The sequence below is a fragment of the Apteryx mantelli genome, chromosome 12 (assembly GCF_036417845.1).
Source record: "Apteryx mantelli isolate bAptMan1 chromosome 12, bAptMan1.hap1, whole genome shotgun sequence".
In the NCBI taxonomy this organism is placed as follows: Eukaryota; Metazoa; Chordata; class Aves; order Apterygiformes; family Apterygidae; genus Apteryx; species Apteryx mantelli.
The window spans coordinates 15,044,170-15,061,227 of record NC_089989.1 but is presented as its reverse complement, the minus strand read 5'-3'; the positions used below and the strand labels follow the sequence as shown (position 1 = coordinate 15,061,227).

General features: G+C 50.1%; 1 protein-coding gene across 1 annotated transcript in view; it reads left to right on the top strand.

Annotated features, from left to right (window-relative positions):
* Positions 1–17,058, top strand: part of PODXL2 (podocalyxin like 2) — a 32,717-nt gene that overhangs the window by 12,035 nt on the left and 3,624 nt on the right. The window contains exons 3-7 of the mRNA XM_067303311.1: positions 8,100–8,995; positions 10,093–10,167; positions 13,179–13,335; positions 14,948–15,009; positions 16,729–16,908. Of these exons, the coding sequence (XP_067159412.1) occupies positions 8,100–8,995; positions 10,093–10,167; positions 13,179–13,335; positions 14,948–15,009; positions 16,729–16,908 (1,370 nt within the window). The remainder of the gene's footprint in view (positions 1–8,099; positions 8,996–10,092; positions 10,168–13,178; positions 13,336–14,947; positions 15,010–16,728; positions 16,909–17,058) is intronic.

The window sequence follows — 17,058 nt, the reverse complement described above, 5'->3', positions numbered from 1 at the left end:
TGTATGCAGAACACACTTGCCTCTCCTTCCGTTCTCGCCTGCAGTGCTTTCCAACATGAACAGATGTGTGCTTTCAGCTGTCCTTTACATGTACCCTGCCCTATCTGCTGCCCACCTAACCACTACAGTGCTTCCAAGCACTGGCTTTTCCCTGACCATTGCTGTGTCCAGGGCTCACTTCTCAGTGGCATTTCAGAACCTTGGTTAATAGAACAGTTTGAATTATTCAACAGCTGGGAGTGCATTTCTACTTAAAATTTAATTAGAAACCTGCTGTGTGTCATTTTACAATAAAAGATATTGTAATAGCATCCCTAAATTGGGCAACCTTCTCCTGTCACGCAAAGCCTGTGCATGAGAGAGATACGCTCGACCAATGGATCTTACTTGCTGCATGTGTGACAGATGCCATGTGATACCTTGTGGAACTGTGTAATGACATCTGTTAGGTTATTTTCAAAGTATAAATCCATTAAACAGTTTCAAACAGCTGTTGTTTTTTTTAAAAAAAAAAAAAAGTAAGGTGTAAGTTCTTCTTATGTAGGCTTTCTCTCCAAATGACAGTGGAGTATAGGCTGGCCTAGCTGATAGCTCTGCCCCAGGCACAGCTCTGAGACCCTGTATCAGTCAAGGCACAAAACAGGATTGTTGTACTCCTAGAGAGAGAAAATTCCCTGCTTTGAAGAGACGTGTAGTACTGGACTTCTTTCCTTCTTTGATTTAAAGATATTAGGCTTGGGATTGATGAGCTTGTTGCAGATAGGCCAGATCTCCTGAGATTTCAAAGCTGTATTAGTCATCTCTCCTTTTTCCTGTCCCTCTGAAGTCTGTGTGGGGAGCCTGCTCTGCCTTTGTGCGACTTTGCAGACTGTGGGAGATAAAAAGTAATAACACTCTGCAGCTGCTGCTGCCCTTTTTTTGTCTTTTATTTATTTATTTATTTATTTTAAAGTGCACTCAAACATCCTGTAAAAATATTTCTGGAAAACCTGTGGCATCTAGGGTCACCTGTTAGTCCATTAGAAAGTGAGAAAAGTGAGAATGAACTCCCATTGGCTGGACCCAGCTCAGCCTGGGGCTCTGGTTCTCTTGAATAATGTGCTTTTGCTGTTTTATGCTACAGAACAGTAAATCTATATTGACATCAGTGAGTGCCAGCCTGTGAAAGGACCCTGGGATTTGTCTTGTTCTGTCTGAGTGTACACGGAGGTGCACGCTTGTGTGTGTGCTAACCCATTGGTATGCCCTGGCTTTGCTGTTCATGCACAGCTGCTACCCAGTGGACCTGCACCTGGAATAGATGGATCTGGTCTGGTGGGTGTGTGGATGCTATATCCTTAGGGAAAGAAGCAGCAGGTGATTCCAATCTCAAGCAAGAGACAGGTCAGTGGAGCTATGAATCTGTTACATCTGCGTCCTGCTCCTCTAGGACTTCCAGGGAATCCAGAAACTGCTCAGGTTGTAGTTTGAATTTGACTGCTTCATCTCACTTTTTGTATCAAATTGGCTTGAGCCAGGATCAACCCTAGGAAGAGAGGACCTGCAAGGGCTTGTGTCTGGCCTTTCTTGCCCTCCTGTCCCTTTTTCCCCATCTTGTTTTGCCTGGAGGCTTTCATCCTCCCTCATTTCTTACTAGCCCAGTGCATCTCCTGGGCCAGAGACGTGATATCTTTTCTAGCTTTAGGGGTAGAAGAAGGGAGTCATCAGGGCTGCAGGTCCCTGCCAGGTGCAACTTCCCTGTCTCTCTCATCTCCGATTTTGGTAAAGGAGATACTGTGGTGCATCCAGCCTGATGTAGTCCCTGGTTTGCACATCTCTGTGTTCCCCATCAGCTCAGTCAGAACCCAGTGCCCCTCGTGTTTCTCCTCCAACCAAGGCTCTGGGTTGAGACAGCCTAATCATTAGTGGGAAGTGGGGTGTCCCGAAAACTGATCCAAGACTTGGGAGGGGCTGGTGAGGAAAGGCATATATCTGTCTCTTCCCTTGCCCAAGGGATTGGAGTGCATCATCACATCTTCCAACATGGTGGTGGGCTGGCATGAAGCTCACTTCCTTACTGCTCTGTTAGCTCCAAGGTTGTGCCTTTGAAGACCAAGGCATAGCTGTGCCGGGAGCTATCAAATCTAGACTCATGAGTTGGGAATTCACTAGGGTGGCATGTGGCGCTTTGGAAAAAAAAAAATTGTAATCTTTTAATTATTCATGGTAATTAGTAGAAGAGATTCCCAGGAGAGTTAGGATGTGGGATAGCAGGACAGACAAGCAGAAGCACTGCATTCAAAGAAAAGTAAGCTTTCCAACCAGCTAGTGGGATAAAATCTCTCCCACCCTCAACTCTTCTTTGGCAGTGAGATTCCCTTCCTTCCTTGATGAATTACTTCTCTGTGGTCAGAGAGATCCCAGTCCCTCCAGCCCTACTGAAATCTGCTCCTCTTCATCCAGATTGACAGCAGATCTGCAGTTCTTAATACCATCTTCAACCCAGGCATTAATGAAACGAAGCACCTGGTAAAGACTGTCTACATAAGAAGCTTAGTGCTGAGCAGCCCCCTGCCTGAGCTCAGCTCCCGGGATGCCTCTTGTTTATGCCCTGATTTAATGTACACTGACGCATTAGGTGATCCATCTTGGGACAAGCCATTGCTGGCAAAGGCTGACCTGTGACAAACAGGGTTTCTCTAGGCAGGGTGGTATTCTGACACAGCTATCACTGACCGACTCTGTGTGTGGGGGGGGGGGGGGGGTGACTCATTCTGGCGTCTTGCAGGTTACACAGAGCAGGAAAAAGGTATTGGGGCTATTTGGGAACAGCCATAGCCCTTCAAATTAGTGCCCAGTCTCCATCTGAAGCAACTGCCAGGCATTGGTGAGACCTAACACTTTATTTCTTTGGGTCTGTCTTTTAACTATGACCTCTCTTCTTGTGCATGTGTGTGGACGTGTCTTGAAATCCCAGATAATAACTTCTCCCAGCTCTTCTGGAAGATTGGGGTATTAACCCAAACTGGCTCAGTGCCAGCATAGGTAATTACATTTTGCCTCTTTGAAATCCCCCTGCAATTTCAATCAGGTGTAGTATTCCTTTTTGCAGTAAGCCTCATTGCTTGCTGTTTTGCAGTATGGAGCAGATAACACCCCAGAACAGGCTGCGCTTTAAGCAGCAGTGGTAAAATGGACCTTGCGCTTCATGAATATGGTAGGTAGTATAGTATAATGGTGCGAGCAAGCTGTGGTGTTGTTATGATGGGAGCCCAGGAATGGGCATGTCTTTATTACAGTGCCTTCTAGTTATCTGTAATTCAATCACTGGTTAACATGATCTACTTTAATCCAATAAAGACCTTATGGTCATGTTATGTGTACTAAAAATGATGAGGGTCACCCTTTATTCTGAGCTGTCACAGTCACTTTAAACAGGTAATAGTGGCAAATACAGGCTAGGAAACCTTTCAGGGCAATGACTGAGACCAGCTCTTCTGAATGAAAGAGAAATAGAAATGTAATGAATTAAATGTCTAGCTGGGGAATTGTGCTTTGGCAAAGTGCCAAGTCTTAGCCCATCTGGTGTCAGGGAAGTTTTGGTATTGATTTCAGAGAGAGCAGGATACAGCCTAAAGGACAGCTCTTGCAGAGGGTTGTAGCTCATGTTCACTTCTCCCAGGGCAGTTCATCCCCCCCAGCCAAGGGAAATGAATCTGTGCGACCCAGACCTAGGCCTGCCGGGAGATATAAAGGGCAGACCTTGAGTGGCAAGAGGGCTGTGTGAGATGGTTTCTACGGAAAACAGTGCCTGAGGGTCTTTGCAAGAGAGCTTGGAAGGGAAAAGCCAGTGGGGGGCTGAAGGCAGCTGGATGCTGCAGTGTGAGTAATATTGCTACAAGTAGAAAGCATTAAGGGGATGTAGCTAAGGATGCGGTGGCATAGAGATGTTGTTGAGGTGTGGAATTTTGTATCCGTGAACCAGATTCCCAAAGGCATGATGTGACTGAAACTCTGGGAGAGAACAGGGCATGGAGGTGGTGGCTGCCTGCTGAACTAGTCTGGTCCATTCCTGCCAGACTGCTCTGGCCAGATACTGAGACAATGTCATGGCTCCAGAGGGCAGCTCTCCTGAGCCATCTGCCTCTGATGGGGCTGGCTGCTCTTGCTTGTGGCTGGTAGGGGTACAGTATCCAGACACGCATCATCTCTGCATATATCCACACGTTTTGGTTGTGGTCCAACCTACTGCTGATCTCAGTGGAGAGTGGCAGAGCAGACCCTGGCAGGGAAGGAGCTGGTGATGTGTGCCGTTACTACCTGCTCCCTTCCCTTCCCCTTCTGTCTGGCAGCTCTCTGCTCCTTCACTGAAATTCGATGAGCTGATAAACCAGCCTGACAAATCTGGCATTGCAGCTAGCTATGTAATACCCATCTCCTTTAATGTAAAACTCCACCTCACTTCTGCAGCAGCAGCATGGGTCACCTGAGTCAATCTGGCCTCCCTGTTCCATGCTTGCTGTTTCTCATGAACCTCCACAAAAACTGGTGGGGATGGGACTGGATAGCGCTGGCCTAGGATGGTGGGAAGGTCTGTGCATTCACTTCTGCATGCCAAGGGCATGGGAGCCAGTTGTAGAGGGTCTGCTGAAGGGAGAGGACAGCCAGGTGGGCCTGTGGGTTGTAGGGTCTGATAGACCCCTCACTGAAGGAGAACTGCTAGCTAAATGGGAAGGGATCACTAAAAATGGGAGATGTTCTTTGAGTTGCCCTAGAGCTGGGGGGGGGAAAGGGTATTAAGGGAAATGTTGAGAAGATTTCCCCAAAGAGGAAGCTTTTAGTTCTGGATTGCACACAGATGAGTGACAGAAACCAGCTTGTCTGGAAAGATCTTTGGGAAGATGATGCTGGGACCAGCTTTGTGGCTGGGGAGATGGAGCAAGGAGATGGATGGGGTGCAAAAATTCCTTTGAATTGTGAAAGGGGCATGTAAACTAGAAGAAAATATGAGTGCCTTAAAGAGACCGGATCTTCCAAAGTTGGTGAATAACCTCTCTTTGGAAGTGAGGCCATGGGAAGACAATTCCAGGCAGGAACAAAGTCCCTAGCTGGAAAGTTTGGAGGGAGGGGCTGAATCATCATCCCTAAACCTCTGAACTTGGGAAGCGATTGAATCTCCCTTGGGAACTGAGTTGTACAGAGGAGTCCTCATTTTAAGGAGCACAAAGCAGCACAACTGTGACCAAAACACCTTGAGTTTTAGCATTCTCCGGGCCAATCGCTGAATTTTGCATCTTGCCCCATCTGCGAGGTTAGCAGCTGAGTAACAGTCCTTGCAAGATTTGAGGGGAATTGAGATTATAATTGATGGGGTTTTACTGAGCCAGATGGGAGGAGGATGCTCCCAGATTAGCACGCAGGACAGTGGGGAGGCTGGTGGCAAGTGGGAATGCTAAATCAATTAGCAATGAGCAAGAGGGCTCCTGTGTCTGCTTCCACCTCACTGACTTATTGCCCCAGAGAAGCAGCTCGGGTTTCAGTCTTCAGCTGCCTTGTAAGATAGATGCCTGCCAGGGAAGTGTGGGATCGGTTCTCCCTAAGCTTCAGTCACCACCGATGGAGATGGCAGAGGCGGCAGTCCCTTGGGCTTCCTTAGATCTTGTTCATGGAAGGTGGCATGGATGAACCACATGGGACTTTTCCCCTTGGGATCTAGCTAATCCATGACAGAGCACTTTAAGGAAAGGTTGACTGCATGACTTTGAAGGAGAGCTGACAGGTCAGGAGCATTTCTCTCTCCCCTGGGGCAAACCTTTTGCTTCTTTTTGCCTGGTCTATTTTTCTGCTGTGCCCAGCTGCCAATTCTTGCTATCCTCCTACTGGGAAGAAGTGTGGGGGAGAGAGGAGGTACAGAGGAGCTGAGAAAAGCTGAGCATGTCTCTAGGCACAGGAGATGGCAGACTGGATCACTGGTCCTTTAAAATAATGTCCCATCTGACAGGGGGAAATCAGTATCTCCCACCTTCCTCACCCACAGGGCAGCAGTGCAGGCAGGGCTCCTGCAGTTCTTGCTGAGGCCAGTGCATTCAGTGCAAACCCCAAGTGTCCCAGTGGCAGGAGGAGCAGAAGAGCCCAGGGAGAGGCATTAAACCTTCACCATCTGTTGGAAGAGGGTCCCAACCTAATGTCCTCAATCCTGTGATCCGTGGCCATTCCTGCTGTTAACCAGCATCTGTCTAGCAAGGTGACTACTTCTATACAGATACCAGACACGCAGCTGTTGGTGAAGGCCTTTGGGAAGGCCAGCACCAGGCAGCAGAGGGGCGATGGTCTTCCTCTGCCTTTGCAGTAGGTGATTGCTCTTACCACCTTGGTGGCCACCAACAGAGCATCACCAGGGAGGCTGGTGGGTAGCAATAATCTTTAATCCTCAGGATCCTTGGGCTGAGATGAGTCTCAGTCAGGCTGGGTGCTCTCTAGTAAACACAGCAGCAAAGCAGATGTATGCTAGAGGAGGGATCTGCCCGCAGTGGTTAGTAGATCTCAGTGGCCTGTTTGCAGCCCGAATTGGGAGAGAGTTGCCACATGACAGCCCTGAAGGTCAGCAGCTGTGTCAGGGCATGTGAAGCTCATCCCTGGGCAGCACGCGGAGGGAGCTGCTGACGGTATAAAAGGAGTGAGGTGGTGAATTAGGGAAGCCACTTGCTGCTGAATAGGAGCATCTTTGTGGGGAGAGGAGGAAAGGGGCTGGGTTGCTAGAGCAGCATGGACAGTCCTGGTTGCCAGGGAATATCCAAGGCAATGGAAGTGTTTGTCTACATGGCCCTCCCTGCCTGGGAGCTTGGCACCCAATCTGGCAGCGGCAAGCGATGATTTGGGGGGGGGGGGTGCGGAGACCCCTCACACGAATCTCTGTAAGACATCCGGATAGCTGCTGCCCACTGTGCTCAGTGAAGCATCTGCTTTGGCAGACGGGCGAAGGGACGGAGGCGTTGGGGATTTTAGACAGTTGCTTATTAATAACCAAAACCTGGGCAGGGTGCTCATTTCTGGCTGCAGAGGGACGCTCTCCCCTCCATTTCTTGATCAGAATGTGTGCTGTGCTCATCTTGGGGAGAAAGGGAGTTAATTGGGATGCAACCCCCTGAAACATGCTGCTTGGATACAGGCAGTTTCTTGAGAAAGATGAAGACTGGTTTATGCCTGCTGGAGCTTTGCTGAGTTCCAACTTAATGTGTCTGATCTTACGGATGCTCTCTTTATCCTGGGACTGTTCCTCGCTGCAGTCCCAGAAGAAACCACTGCCTGCTCTGACCTTATATCTGTGAGGTGCATTTTCTCCTTCAGCACCTGCATTTTCCTAGCAAAGTCACATGCAGCAAGCAGTGGTCCGAGCCACAGAACAACCAGGAGCTGAAGTTGGAGGGAGAGGTGGGTCAAATTCAGCTCCTTTCCCTGGCCTGTTTCTCTGCAGCAAAACTGCTTCTTAGTGTCATGGGAATCTCGTAATTCAGACATTTGAGATGACTTTTCTGCTATGAACTGCTGCACAAACCAAAGTCCTGCCTTTCAAAGATGCCCAAGTTGATTCAGGTTTTGATGCTCCTTGGGCATACCAGGAAGCAGGATCTGCTTTGCCATGCTGCTGTTTTTCTTCCCTAGTATCTCCCACTTTGCTGGTGGCTGACTGCTGTTACAACCCAGTATCTGTCTAAGCCCTTTGTGAAATGAATCCCTGGGTCCCAGCTTGATTCATAACGCTTGTAACCTCACCTTAGAGATGACAAGTATCAAAGGTGGTGTTTGCAACTCTCCTGGCTAGCAGGTCTGTGAAAACATCTTCAGTACAGAAAGAAGTGGGGAGGATCAACATGTGAATTATCCTTGGGGAAAATGGGTTCACTGGGATAGGGCAGGGAGCTTGGGGGGCCGTGGGAAGTTGCACTACACTTATCAGCTGGGATTGTTCCTCTTCTTGGTGGCAGGCTACACACTCTCAGAGGGCCTCTGCCATTGGACCCTCCTCGGTAGCTAGCCAGGTATAATGGGGCCATCTCCCAGTCTTTCAGAGTTCCTGGGTACTTGGGATGTGACGCAAAGTCTCTTGGATCTCTTTTTAGACTACAGCTTCCCTGTTGCCTCTCAGAAGGCCCTGCCCAAAGGGAACGGGACGCAGGTGAAAGACACCTGGGAAACAGCCACCCTCCAGCTGCCAGCAGAGCCAGCTGAGCTGGACTCGCACACGCCTTTCTCTAGCACACTGGAGGAAGAGGAGGGGCTGCTCCCTATAGACCACTTGAAAGGAGGACCGGAGATCCTCCAGACCTCCGGGCCGAAGGACACATCATCTGAACCAGTGGGCCAAGAGGACTCCTCGTTCTCCGTCCTGTTTTCCACAGCCTCTGCAAGGCCAGGCGTTGTGACCGAGGCAGCCACAGGAATTCAAGAAGAGGACTCTGTTCCTCCAGGCTTAGACCTTGGGAGCAGCATGGGGCCAGGCCTTCTGCCTGGGTCCTCTATTTTTTCTACTACTGCTGTGAGGTCCCCTGGTGTTCCAGAAGAGCCCTTTGAGGTGACAGCTGGGGACACGTGGGCTGTCGAGGGAGCAGATTTGGAGCCAACCGTGACCACCCCAAGAACAGAGCTTGCAGAGCCTGCAGTGGAGGCTGGCGAGGAAGAGCATTTTGCCAAAGAGGAGTTCCCAGAGACCACAGTGGAGTGGGAGATGCTGGAGCCCACGGTGCTAGCTGAAACAGAGCAGACGGTGGAAATGCCTGTGGGGACACCCTCTCCCAGCAGCAGCTCCCCAGACACCCAGACTTTTTCTGGTGGCGACCAGCACCCCAGTTCCTCCACAGCTCCATGGGACAGGTCTGATGAGCCAGCCCTGGATCTTGCCTGGAACGACACAGAGTTGGCCACAGAGACCATGGCAGCAGAGAGGAGCTTGTCACCGCAGGCTGGGGATGCCCACATGGCTGTGCTGCCAACAGAAATGCCCTGGAATTCACCACAGGTAGCTCTGGGAGCGAGGAGTGGTTGGGAGGTTGCAATGGAGATATTGGGATACTCCTCTCTCAGGAGGTGTTTAACCCCTTAATCTCACCCATCCCCCTAAATCTAACCAGTTTAAATAACATTTTCTGCTCACTCCCCCAACCAATAAATTTTGGAGGAAGTTTTTTTGTTCTTTCACAGTACTTCTTAAGGGTATCCATGATTCTTGGTGAAAGACCTGCCCCCCTCCCATCTTCCCCCATGAACTGCTGCACAAAAATCCTACTTCTGATAAATGCTTGCCCTTTGGGGCACAGACAGGAGCAAAAGCTCCTTGTTTCCTCAGCCTGCATTATTGGAAGTGTCAGGACATAAATGGCCCCAAGGACCTCTAGAAAGGGAGTGAGAAGCAAGTGCTATTTTTGCTGCTGCTGCCGTTAGCTGCAAGGGCTAGATGCAGAGCAGGTGGAGCAGGGTATGGCAGTCTGGGAGGATGTTAGTTTAGGAGAATTGGTGGGTGGGAGGTGCAAGGTGAACGAATCTAGCAAACTGGCAGGTGGTTAAGGGTAGATAGGTAGGAGGAGCTGGTTGTTGAGAAAGTACTGGGGAAGGTTTTTTGTTTTGCTTCCAAAAGTACTTGGGACCCTGAGGAAGTGACTTAGTCCCTCTGTATGTCTGATCTTGCCTGCAAATACTGCCCTGTCTGACCAGTTTGTGTAAGGACCACAGAGGCTTCTGCTTAGGTTTTTACTGTGTTTAGTGCTAATCACATACAGAATAAGGCCCCAGGCTAGAGAGAGCTTTCCAGCGAGTACCTGAGTCCTTTTAGATGTAGGCAGAAGGTAAGCTGGGCTGTGGCATGCTGGCACAGTAACCTTGTCCCTGCCCTGTGTGCTAGCACTGAAGTGAAAAGAACTTGTGTCTCAGCTTACAGATGGAAAGGTGAATCCCCCTGAGTGCAAAGAGTTAGAGGACAGTTACTTCCTTTGGGAAGCGCCTCCTGGGTGTATGGTGCAGCCCCTTTCCTTGCTCCCCTCCCTTGCATATCCCATGCTTTCAGCAGGAGAGTTGCATTCGCTGCCCAAACTCAGCTGTCTTTATGCCTTGTCTTTCCAGGTAATCTGCAAAGACTGGAGCAACCTTGCAGGGAAAAACTACATCATCCTGAATATGTCGGATAACATCGACTGTGTAAGTCAGGCCAAAGAGATTTGATGGCATGAGAGGAATAGCACTTAGAGATGCTGGGGCAGGCATGGCTCTTGCTGCGTGCTTGCACTAAAAAAAATATTTTAGAAGCACTAATTCTCAAAATCCCTATAGAGGTTGTGGAGAGAATGGGGGTAGGACAGAAATATTCTCATTCCCCAAATAAGGAAAGAGTGGGTGGAGAGAGGATTTTGCTCAGTCTAGCATGCATCAGTCTCGGTTTGGGTTTTGCCACTCCCGGCTGCCCGTCTGTACCAGTCTTTACCTGGATTGTCGTGAGACACAGGAACATTTAACACTGCACCTGTTACTCATAGGGAACATGGCAGGACTGAGGTGGGACCTTCCATCCCTCTTCCTTTCACTTCTCCTTCCTCCCCTTTTAGGTTATAGTCACTTTCCTTTGATGGCTCAGGGGAATAAAGACGCCCCATTTGCAGTGTGAATGGTTCAGTGTCAAGCAGCTGTCACTAAATCTTCCCTAAGTGCCTCTTCTCCCCACCCTGTTACCTTCTGTGTTATCTGGGTCTGTTAACCAGACATGCTCTGCTAATCCAATGTGTGTCCATCCATCCCCGTAAAGCTGCAGTTAATTCATGAGCCCAAAGCCCCCTGTGTATCTCTGGTAAAAGGGCTCGTTCACCTCTGCTGGGCCTTTTATCAGGCACTTTAAAACCAGTTGTGAAAGGCATAGGGTCAAGGTGCCTTTCATATTTCTATGAAATGATTATGAGCCTGGCAGTCTGCGACTGAAATGTTGCATCAGGGAACCCCGTTCTGTCCTCGTGTGTTTGCTCTCTTGCTTGTTACGGCTCCTGCACGAGGGTGAGCAGGCTGATTTTGTTACTGCAGGGTGGCTCTTCGACACTGACCTATTTCCACTAGTATTTGGGTTTTTTTAAGGCAAATTTTGGGGGGCAGGGAAATTACTGTACACAATAAAGTGTGCCGACTACCTTAAAGAGAGATGAAAAAGTCGGTCTCTTTCCGTTAGCCTCCTGACTTTAAGCAGACCAGTTTGCCCTTTGGGGAGTTTTAAGCATCTCTGGTGCAGTTTACAGTTGCAACTCAGAAAATTAGTTCTTGAAAACCAGAATCCTGCTGCACTGTTTCCTCCATGTCCTAGTCATCATCGTTCTTTCCCCTATCTCTGCTGTTTAAATGCTTGTTAATTTTATAGTACGTAGTAGCTCCCTTCCTGTGGTCATCTGCACTTGCCATGTTTTAAACCACTAGAATGGCGAGAGCTGAGAAGCAGAAATGCAGATGTCTCTTGACAAAATTGTGTCTTTGCTGTTGAATCCTCAATTCTGCCTTACTGAAAGAAGACAGTGCCCTGAGATAGGCTGGACTGAACTGTTTTTCTACTTGATTTCATGTTTCAAAACATATTTCCAAGTGAGTGATTTGTGCTGTCCTCCCCTTTATTCAAAGGGACACTTGTCAACATACATATTTAACATGAACATTGCTTCCATTCCCTGCCTCCTGTTATCACTTTGCATGACTGAAGCTGAAATCAAGCTCTTCTCCTTTCCACCCCTGTTGATGCAGTTTGTTTCCTACCATGGTAATTTGCTCTGGGCAGCTCAGCTACCCTCTGCTTGCCCCTTTTGCTCTCTGGTTTAGGTATCCTGGGCCTTTGTTATTTGGATTTCCGGGGCTGCAAGGGAAAGACTGCATTGCCAGCACCGTAGTTTAAATTAGGGTGAATGGGGATTTCTCAAATATTTCCTATGTTTTGAAGCTCTGATCCGATGCGGTACTGAGTCCCCCTGAAAAGCCAAGGGACGATGAGGGTGCTGAGCCCCTTGCGGAGCGGTGCGCCCTGAGCTCCGCTCTTCTTCAGAGCATCCGGCTTTTACCCGCAGGGGTGATGTCTGTGTTGCTGGGTTAAGCTGGCAGCCCGTTTATCTTCCTAATGGGCTCTGGCCAAGGCAGTCATTTCAGTCTGTCTCTGGGCAAATCTCCCACTCGCTTTACCTGGGAATTTTGCCTGACTGAGGACTGCGGGGTCTGACCGGAGAGCGGTACCCAGCCTCTCATCGGGAGGTGACCTCCACCTTGGTGCGCTCGCGTGTTCAGACACCGTCACAGCTCCCTCTTCTCCTCCAAGGAGAATTCATCGGCGTTCTGCAACCTCTGCTTCCTCATCACGAGGGACATCTCACTTCTGTCCTCCTCCTGCTCGCGGGCTAAGCCGCTCCCCCTTCCCCCGGCTCCCCCAAAACGGAGCCGCAGGCTGGCAGTGGGGCCCCAGCCTGCCCGGAGGCGAGCTGCGAGCAGGAGCCGCAGGCGTGCAGCAGCGCGCCGTGTCCCGGCTCGGCTCCTCCTGCCTCCCCCTGCCCAAACCCCTAACCCGATGAGCCGAGGCACTGGCAGACCCTGGTGATTCAGGCCCCAGTCATCAGTGGCTCTTCCAATTAGGCCGTTTTTGGCTCGGGCCTGTGCCTGCCCTGAGCGCTTCAAATTGCCATGGCAACAAGAGCTCTCCATTTTATTAATCATCTGTGTGGCCTTCAGGTTGGCATGGCAACCGGAGATAAGAATAGAAACACAGGAGTGGGAAAGCAGCAGCGGAGCCTGCCAGGGGATGGCTGGAGCATGGCGGGCAGAGCTGGGCCTGCTCACCCAGTGCCGGGCACTGGGAAAAGCCAGGCCGAGCTGGGAAGAGCCTGGCTGCCTCTTCCTTCTTGCCTTGCAAAATAACGTTGCTTCAGGATCCCTGGGGGGGGGGGGGGGGGGCCAGGCTCAGGGCGGTGTGGGGTGCATGGCTGCAGGCATGCAGGAGGACGGTCAGGGTGTCAGGAGAACTGTGCGAGTCCGGCCTGGGGGGCTGGGGGCGTACAGGGTGGGGGGGAGTGTTGTGCTGCGTTTGGGCACATCTGAAAGCAGGTGATGCTGGTTTGCGGGTCTTGGCCACACAGTCACACCAGCGTCCCACGGTGCTGTGTTCCCATCACGCACTCACTGAGGTCCTTTTCCCGTGGCAGGAGGAGTTTCGGCTGGAGAGGGGTCCCCAGCTGCTGGCGCTGGTGGAGGATGCCTTCTCCAGACAGACGGATGGACTGCCGGACCGCTGGCTGATCTCTCTGAGCAAACCCAATGAGAACGACAAGCACTTGCTAATGACACTGGCAGGGGAGCAGGGTAGGTGCTGGGAGAAGGAGTTTTCTAGCGATGCAGGGGGTGGGCTGTCTTTAGGGGCCTTGCAGTGGAGATGCTCAGTCGCATTGGAAAGAGCTTTCGCTCTCCAGTCTGCTTCAGTGTTGCCCGTTCCCAGTGTTATTTGGACTTGAGGGATGGAGGAGCACCGAGGACATAATCCTCTTGTTCTTCTCATCTCCCTCCTGGCTTATCCCTCAGAGTTTGCACCAAGCTCCAACTTCTCTGTTCTGCCTCCTGTTTTGCTCCTTCTCTGGGTAGCCTTGACACGAGCATCCCTCAGTTTTCTCCCCATGCTTGTGTGCTCTCTGGGGACAGGTCCTTGCCACGGCAGGACGTGAAAGCCTGCTCATAGTTCACTCCTAAACTTATCACTTCTTAACTCTTATCCAACTGGACCAGTCCTAATGGTGCCTCCCCAAAGAAACAAAAGCTGCCAATGAAAGGTGGGCCAGGGTGGAACATTTTATCATCTCTTTATCCCATTCTGATACAGAGGGTGCTTTTTCTCTACTGCTTCTGCTGTCTGCTTAGTGCTGGAGGCCTCTTATGTTGATGTTATGGCCTATATAAAAAAAAGTGGTATTCTGAAGTGGCCTGCAGGGGTAGGAAAACAGAGCTAACATTTGAGTGGTATTTGCTCTATCTGTGCTGTAAATCGTATCACTCCCAATCCCTTGGGCCAGAGCACGTGCCAATGAAAAGGCTTTTGTGAGCATTTGGGTTTTTAATGTAAAACCTACATGCCACAAGAGGGAACATCCTCCCCTTCTGGAGAAGAAAGACAGGTCTGAACTCCAGCAGCACAGGTAGGCCTGGAGATTTCCCTGAGTTCAGAAACCTCAGGAATTGAAGTGTTTTCTGCTCTGAAGAATCATGCTTTTGTTCAGTTCCTCTTTCTATTGCTGGGCTAACTGAAGGGAAGGAGAAATTGGCTTCAGCTTTTAAATCCTCCCTGCCTGGTCATGCTCTCCTGGCTCAGAGAGCATCCTGGGAGCTGTTAGGGAAAGAGTGTCCCAGAAGGGATACTCAGTGTGGGCTGGTGACTCCCTGGCTGCAGTGTTGTCCTGCTGGGAGCAGAGCTGTCACAGCACACCTCCTGCAGCCTCTGCTGATGTGCCGGGCACACTGCTGTGCTAGGGCTGCCAGCAGAGCAAAACACACCTGCTAAAGGATGCGATAGGTAAGCCTAGAGCTCTGTGGGAGCATCGAGCGCTGCAGCCCAGGATCAAAATGCACTGGGCAAGGCAGAGAGGATGGATCATGCAGCAATGGCACCTGCCTCCATGACTTTTTGGCTGTTGCTGCTCCCAGAGCAGACACAGATCCTGAAAGCTCCCATGACTGAGAATGGTACCTGGGTGCCCCTAGCATCAATTCACATCTGTTTCTTTTCCCTTTTCAAGAACATTTGGAGGTCTCCTCAGTTACCATTCTTGCATTCTTTCAGCCTCATAACATAATGTACCAAATAACAAAAATCCATGGGTATTCCCCTGCCTCTGTCCTGCTGTGAATTCCACAGTGATGAGTGCTTCTAACCAAGCTAGCCCGAGCTGAGCACGCAGCACTGATCTCTCCCTTTCTTTCTCTCCAGGTGTCATCCCTACAAAAGATGTTCTCATGGCACTGGGGGATGTTAAGAGGAGCTTAGCTGAGGTAAGAGCCTTTGCCTGCATCCATCCTTTCAGGCTGGCTATGCAATTAAAATAAGCACCTGGAGAATTGGGACCATATCTCAGTCTAACAGAGTGCTGAACCCACAACAGGTGAACAGATGAGTCAGATATTTGGCAAACTCCCTTCTTCCCTCTTTGGTAACTGCAGAATCATCAAATGTCAGCTCCCATTAAGAGAGTGACTGTGTGTTATTCCCTCCTTGCTTTTCTGGCTTGGTTTTGAAGCTGCATTTCACGTGTTCATTTTGTTGGGATCCTTGGTCTCTTCCCTTCTACACCACTGCCTGTGGCCATGTCAGGCTGCAGAGCTTCGGATTCAGCCCTGCTCACCTTACAGCTGATTTAAACGTGCTGGCAGGCTGCTTCCAGTCACTCAGCCTTTGCTGAATGAGCTGGAAGAGGTGCCTGTAGTAGATGGAACACATTCACACACCTTTCCCCTGCAACCCCAGGTTTCAGTCCTTTAGAGTGCCCTCCACGAGGGCAGGCAGAGGAGCAGAAGCAACCGATGCCAGATTCCACTGCTGGCTGCCTCTAGTCCTCACATGTTCCCCTGTAACCCTGGGCAGCTTGGAAGGGGGCAGAATCAAGGGCAAATTAGTGCTGTGGTCTCTGAGCTTGCCCCTTAGGCCTACTGGACGTGGAGACACTGACGGCCTGATTCTGCTCTTGCTTACACTGCTGGAGTAATTCTGCTGACTTTAGCGGTGTAGATAGCAGCAGAATTAGGCCACTGCCTTTCTGTCTGTTTGCTCTCAGGTTTTCCCCTGACCTAACAAATTGGTGCAGTTAGACAAAGCAAATTAAGTGCTCAGTGCAGTATTGATTGGCTTACACCAGAGAAAGTGCTAAGAGCCAACCGTGTAGAAATTGTGTGACTGAAATATCAGCAACTAGAACTGTCCAGAGAGAAGGATTCATGTTGGTGCAAGGTTTGACTTTGTGCAACAGTGAACCTACATTAACATGCATCCTACCACAGGAGCCTTGCCACCTACCTCCGACTCTCCAGTCCTATCAATAATGAAACACAGCTCATTGCATTGACCTTGCGCTAGCACAAGCTTAGAAGGAGGGAGGATATTCTCTTACACTGTCATACTTGCTGTTGAATTGATACATAACCTGTTTGAAATCTGCCAAGTCACTGGGAGCAATGTTCAGCTTTATTTGCTGACACCCATGAGGGACCCATTTCTAGGGCAGCCATTCCCCAGCTTTTTGGATCAACAGAGAGCTCTCCACTTTGAAGACCTTGGATGGACCACTGTGCCCTCTTAGGACCAGAGTTTTATTGGAAACCTATTTATTATGCTTTCATTCTCTGTCTCAGATTCACCAAAGCCTCAACACCCCTCAGTGGTCTGTAGTTTGGTTTGGGAGCTCTTAATCCTGGTCAGTTTCTCCCACAAAAGCATCTCTGCTTTGCACGTTGGCGTGATCCTTGTGCAGGCAGTCAAGGTGAAATTGTGCCCGCTGTCATTTGCTGATATGTCAGGTCTTGTGGAAGATGGGATTAATTTAGTCATGTGCCTTACAGTCATGTAAGACAATGTAAAACCTGCCTCCTAGTCCTGGCTTTTAGTTTCTCTGCCCATGGTGAGGAACCTGTGCTTGGACCCTGGAAAGTCCGAATGGGTTCTTACCCCACTAGTGACTGCAAGCCAGCGGTTTTAATGTACCTCTTCCTTCCTTCCAGATTGGCATCCAGAACTACTCAACCACCACAAGCTGCCAGTCGCACCCCAACCAGACACGCAGCGATTATGGGAAACTCTTTGTGGTGCTGGTGATCATCGGCTCCATCTGTGCCATCATCATTGTTATGGGGCTCATATACAACTGCTGGCAGAGACGCCTGCCCAAGATGAAGAACATGGTGAGTGGAGGGTGGGTGGAGAAGGCAGCTGGATTCTGACCTTTGGGATGGAGGGGACTGGAGAGTTAAGAGGGAGATCGTTTTTCCCAGTCCACCTTCTGGACATTGCTGGATACATTGCTGGAGCAGCAAGGCAGCCCTTGAGGCATG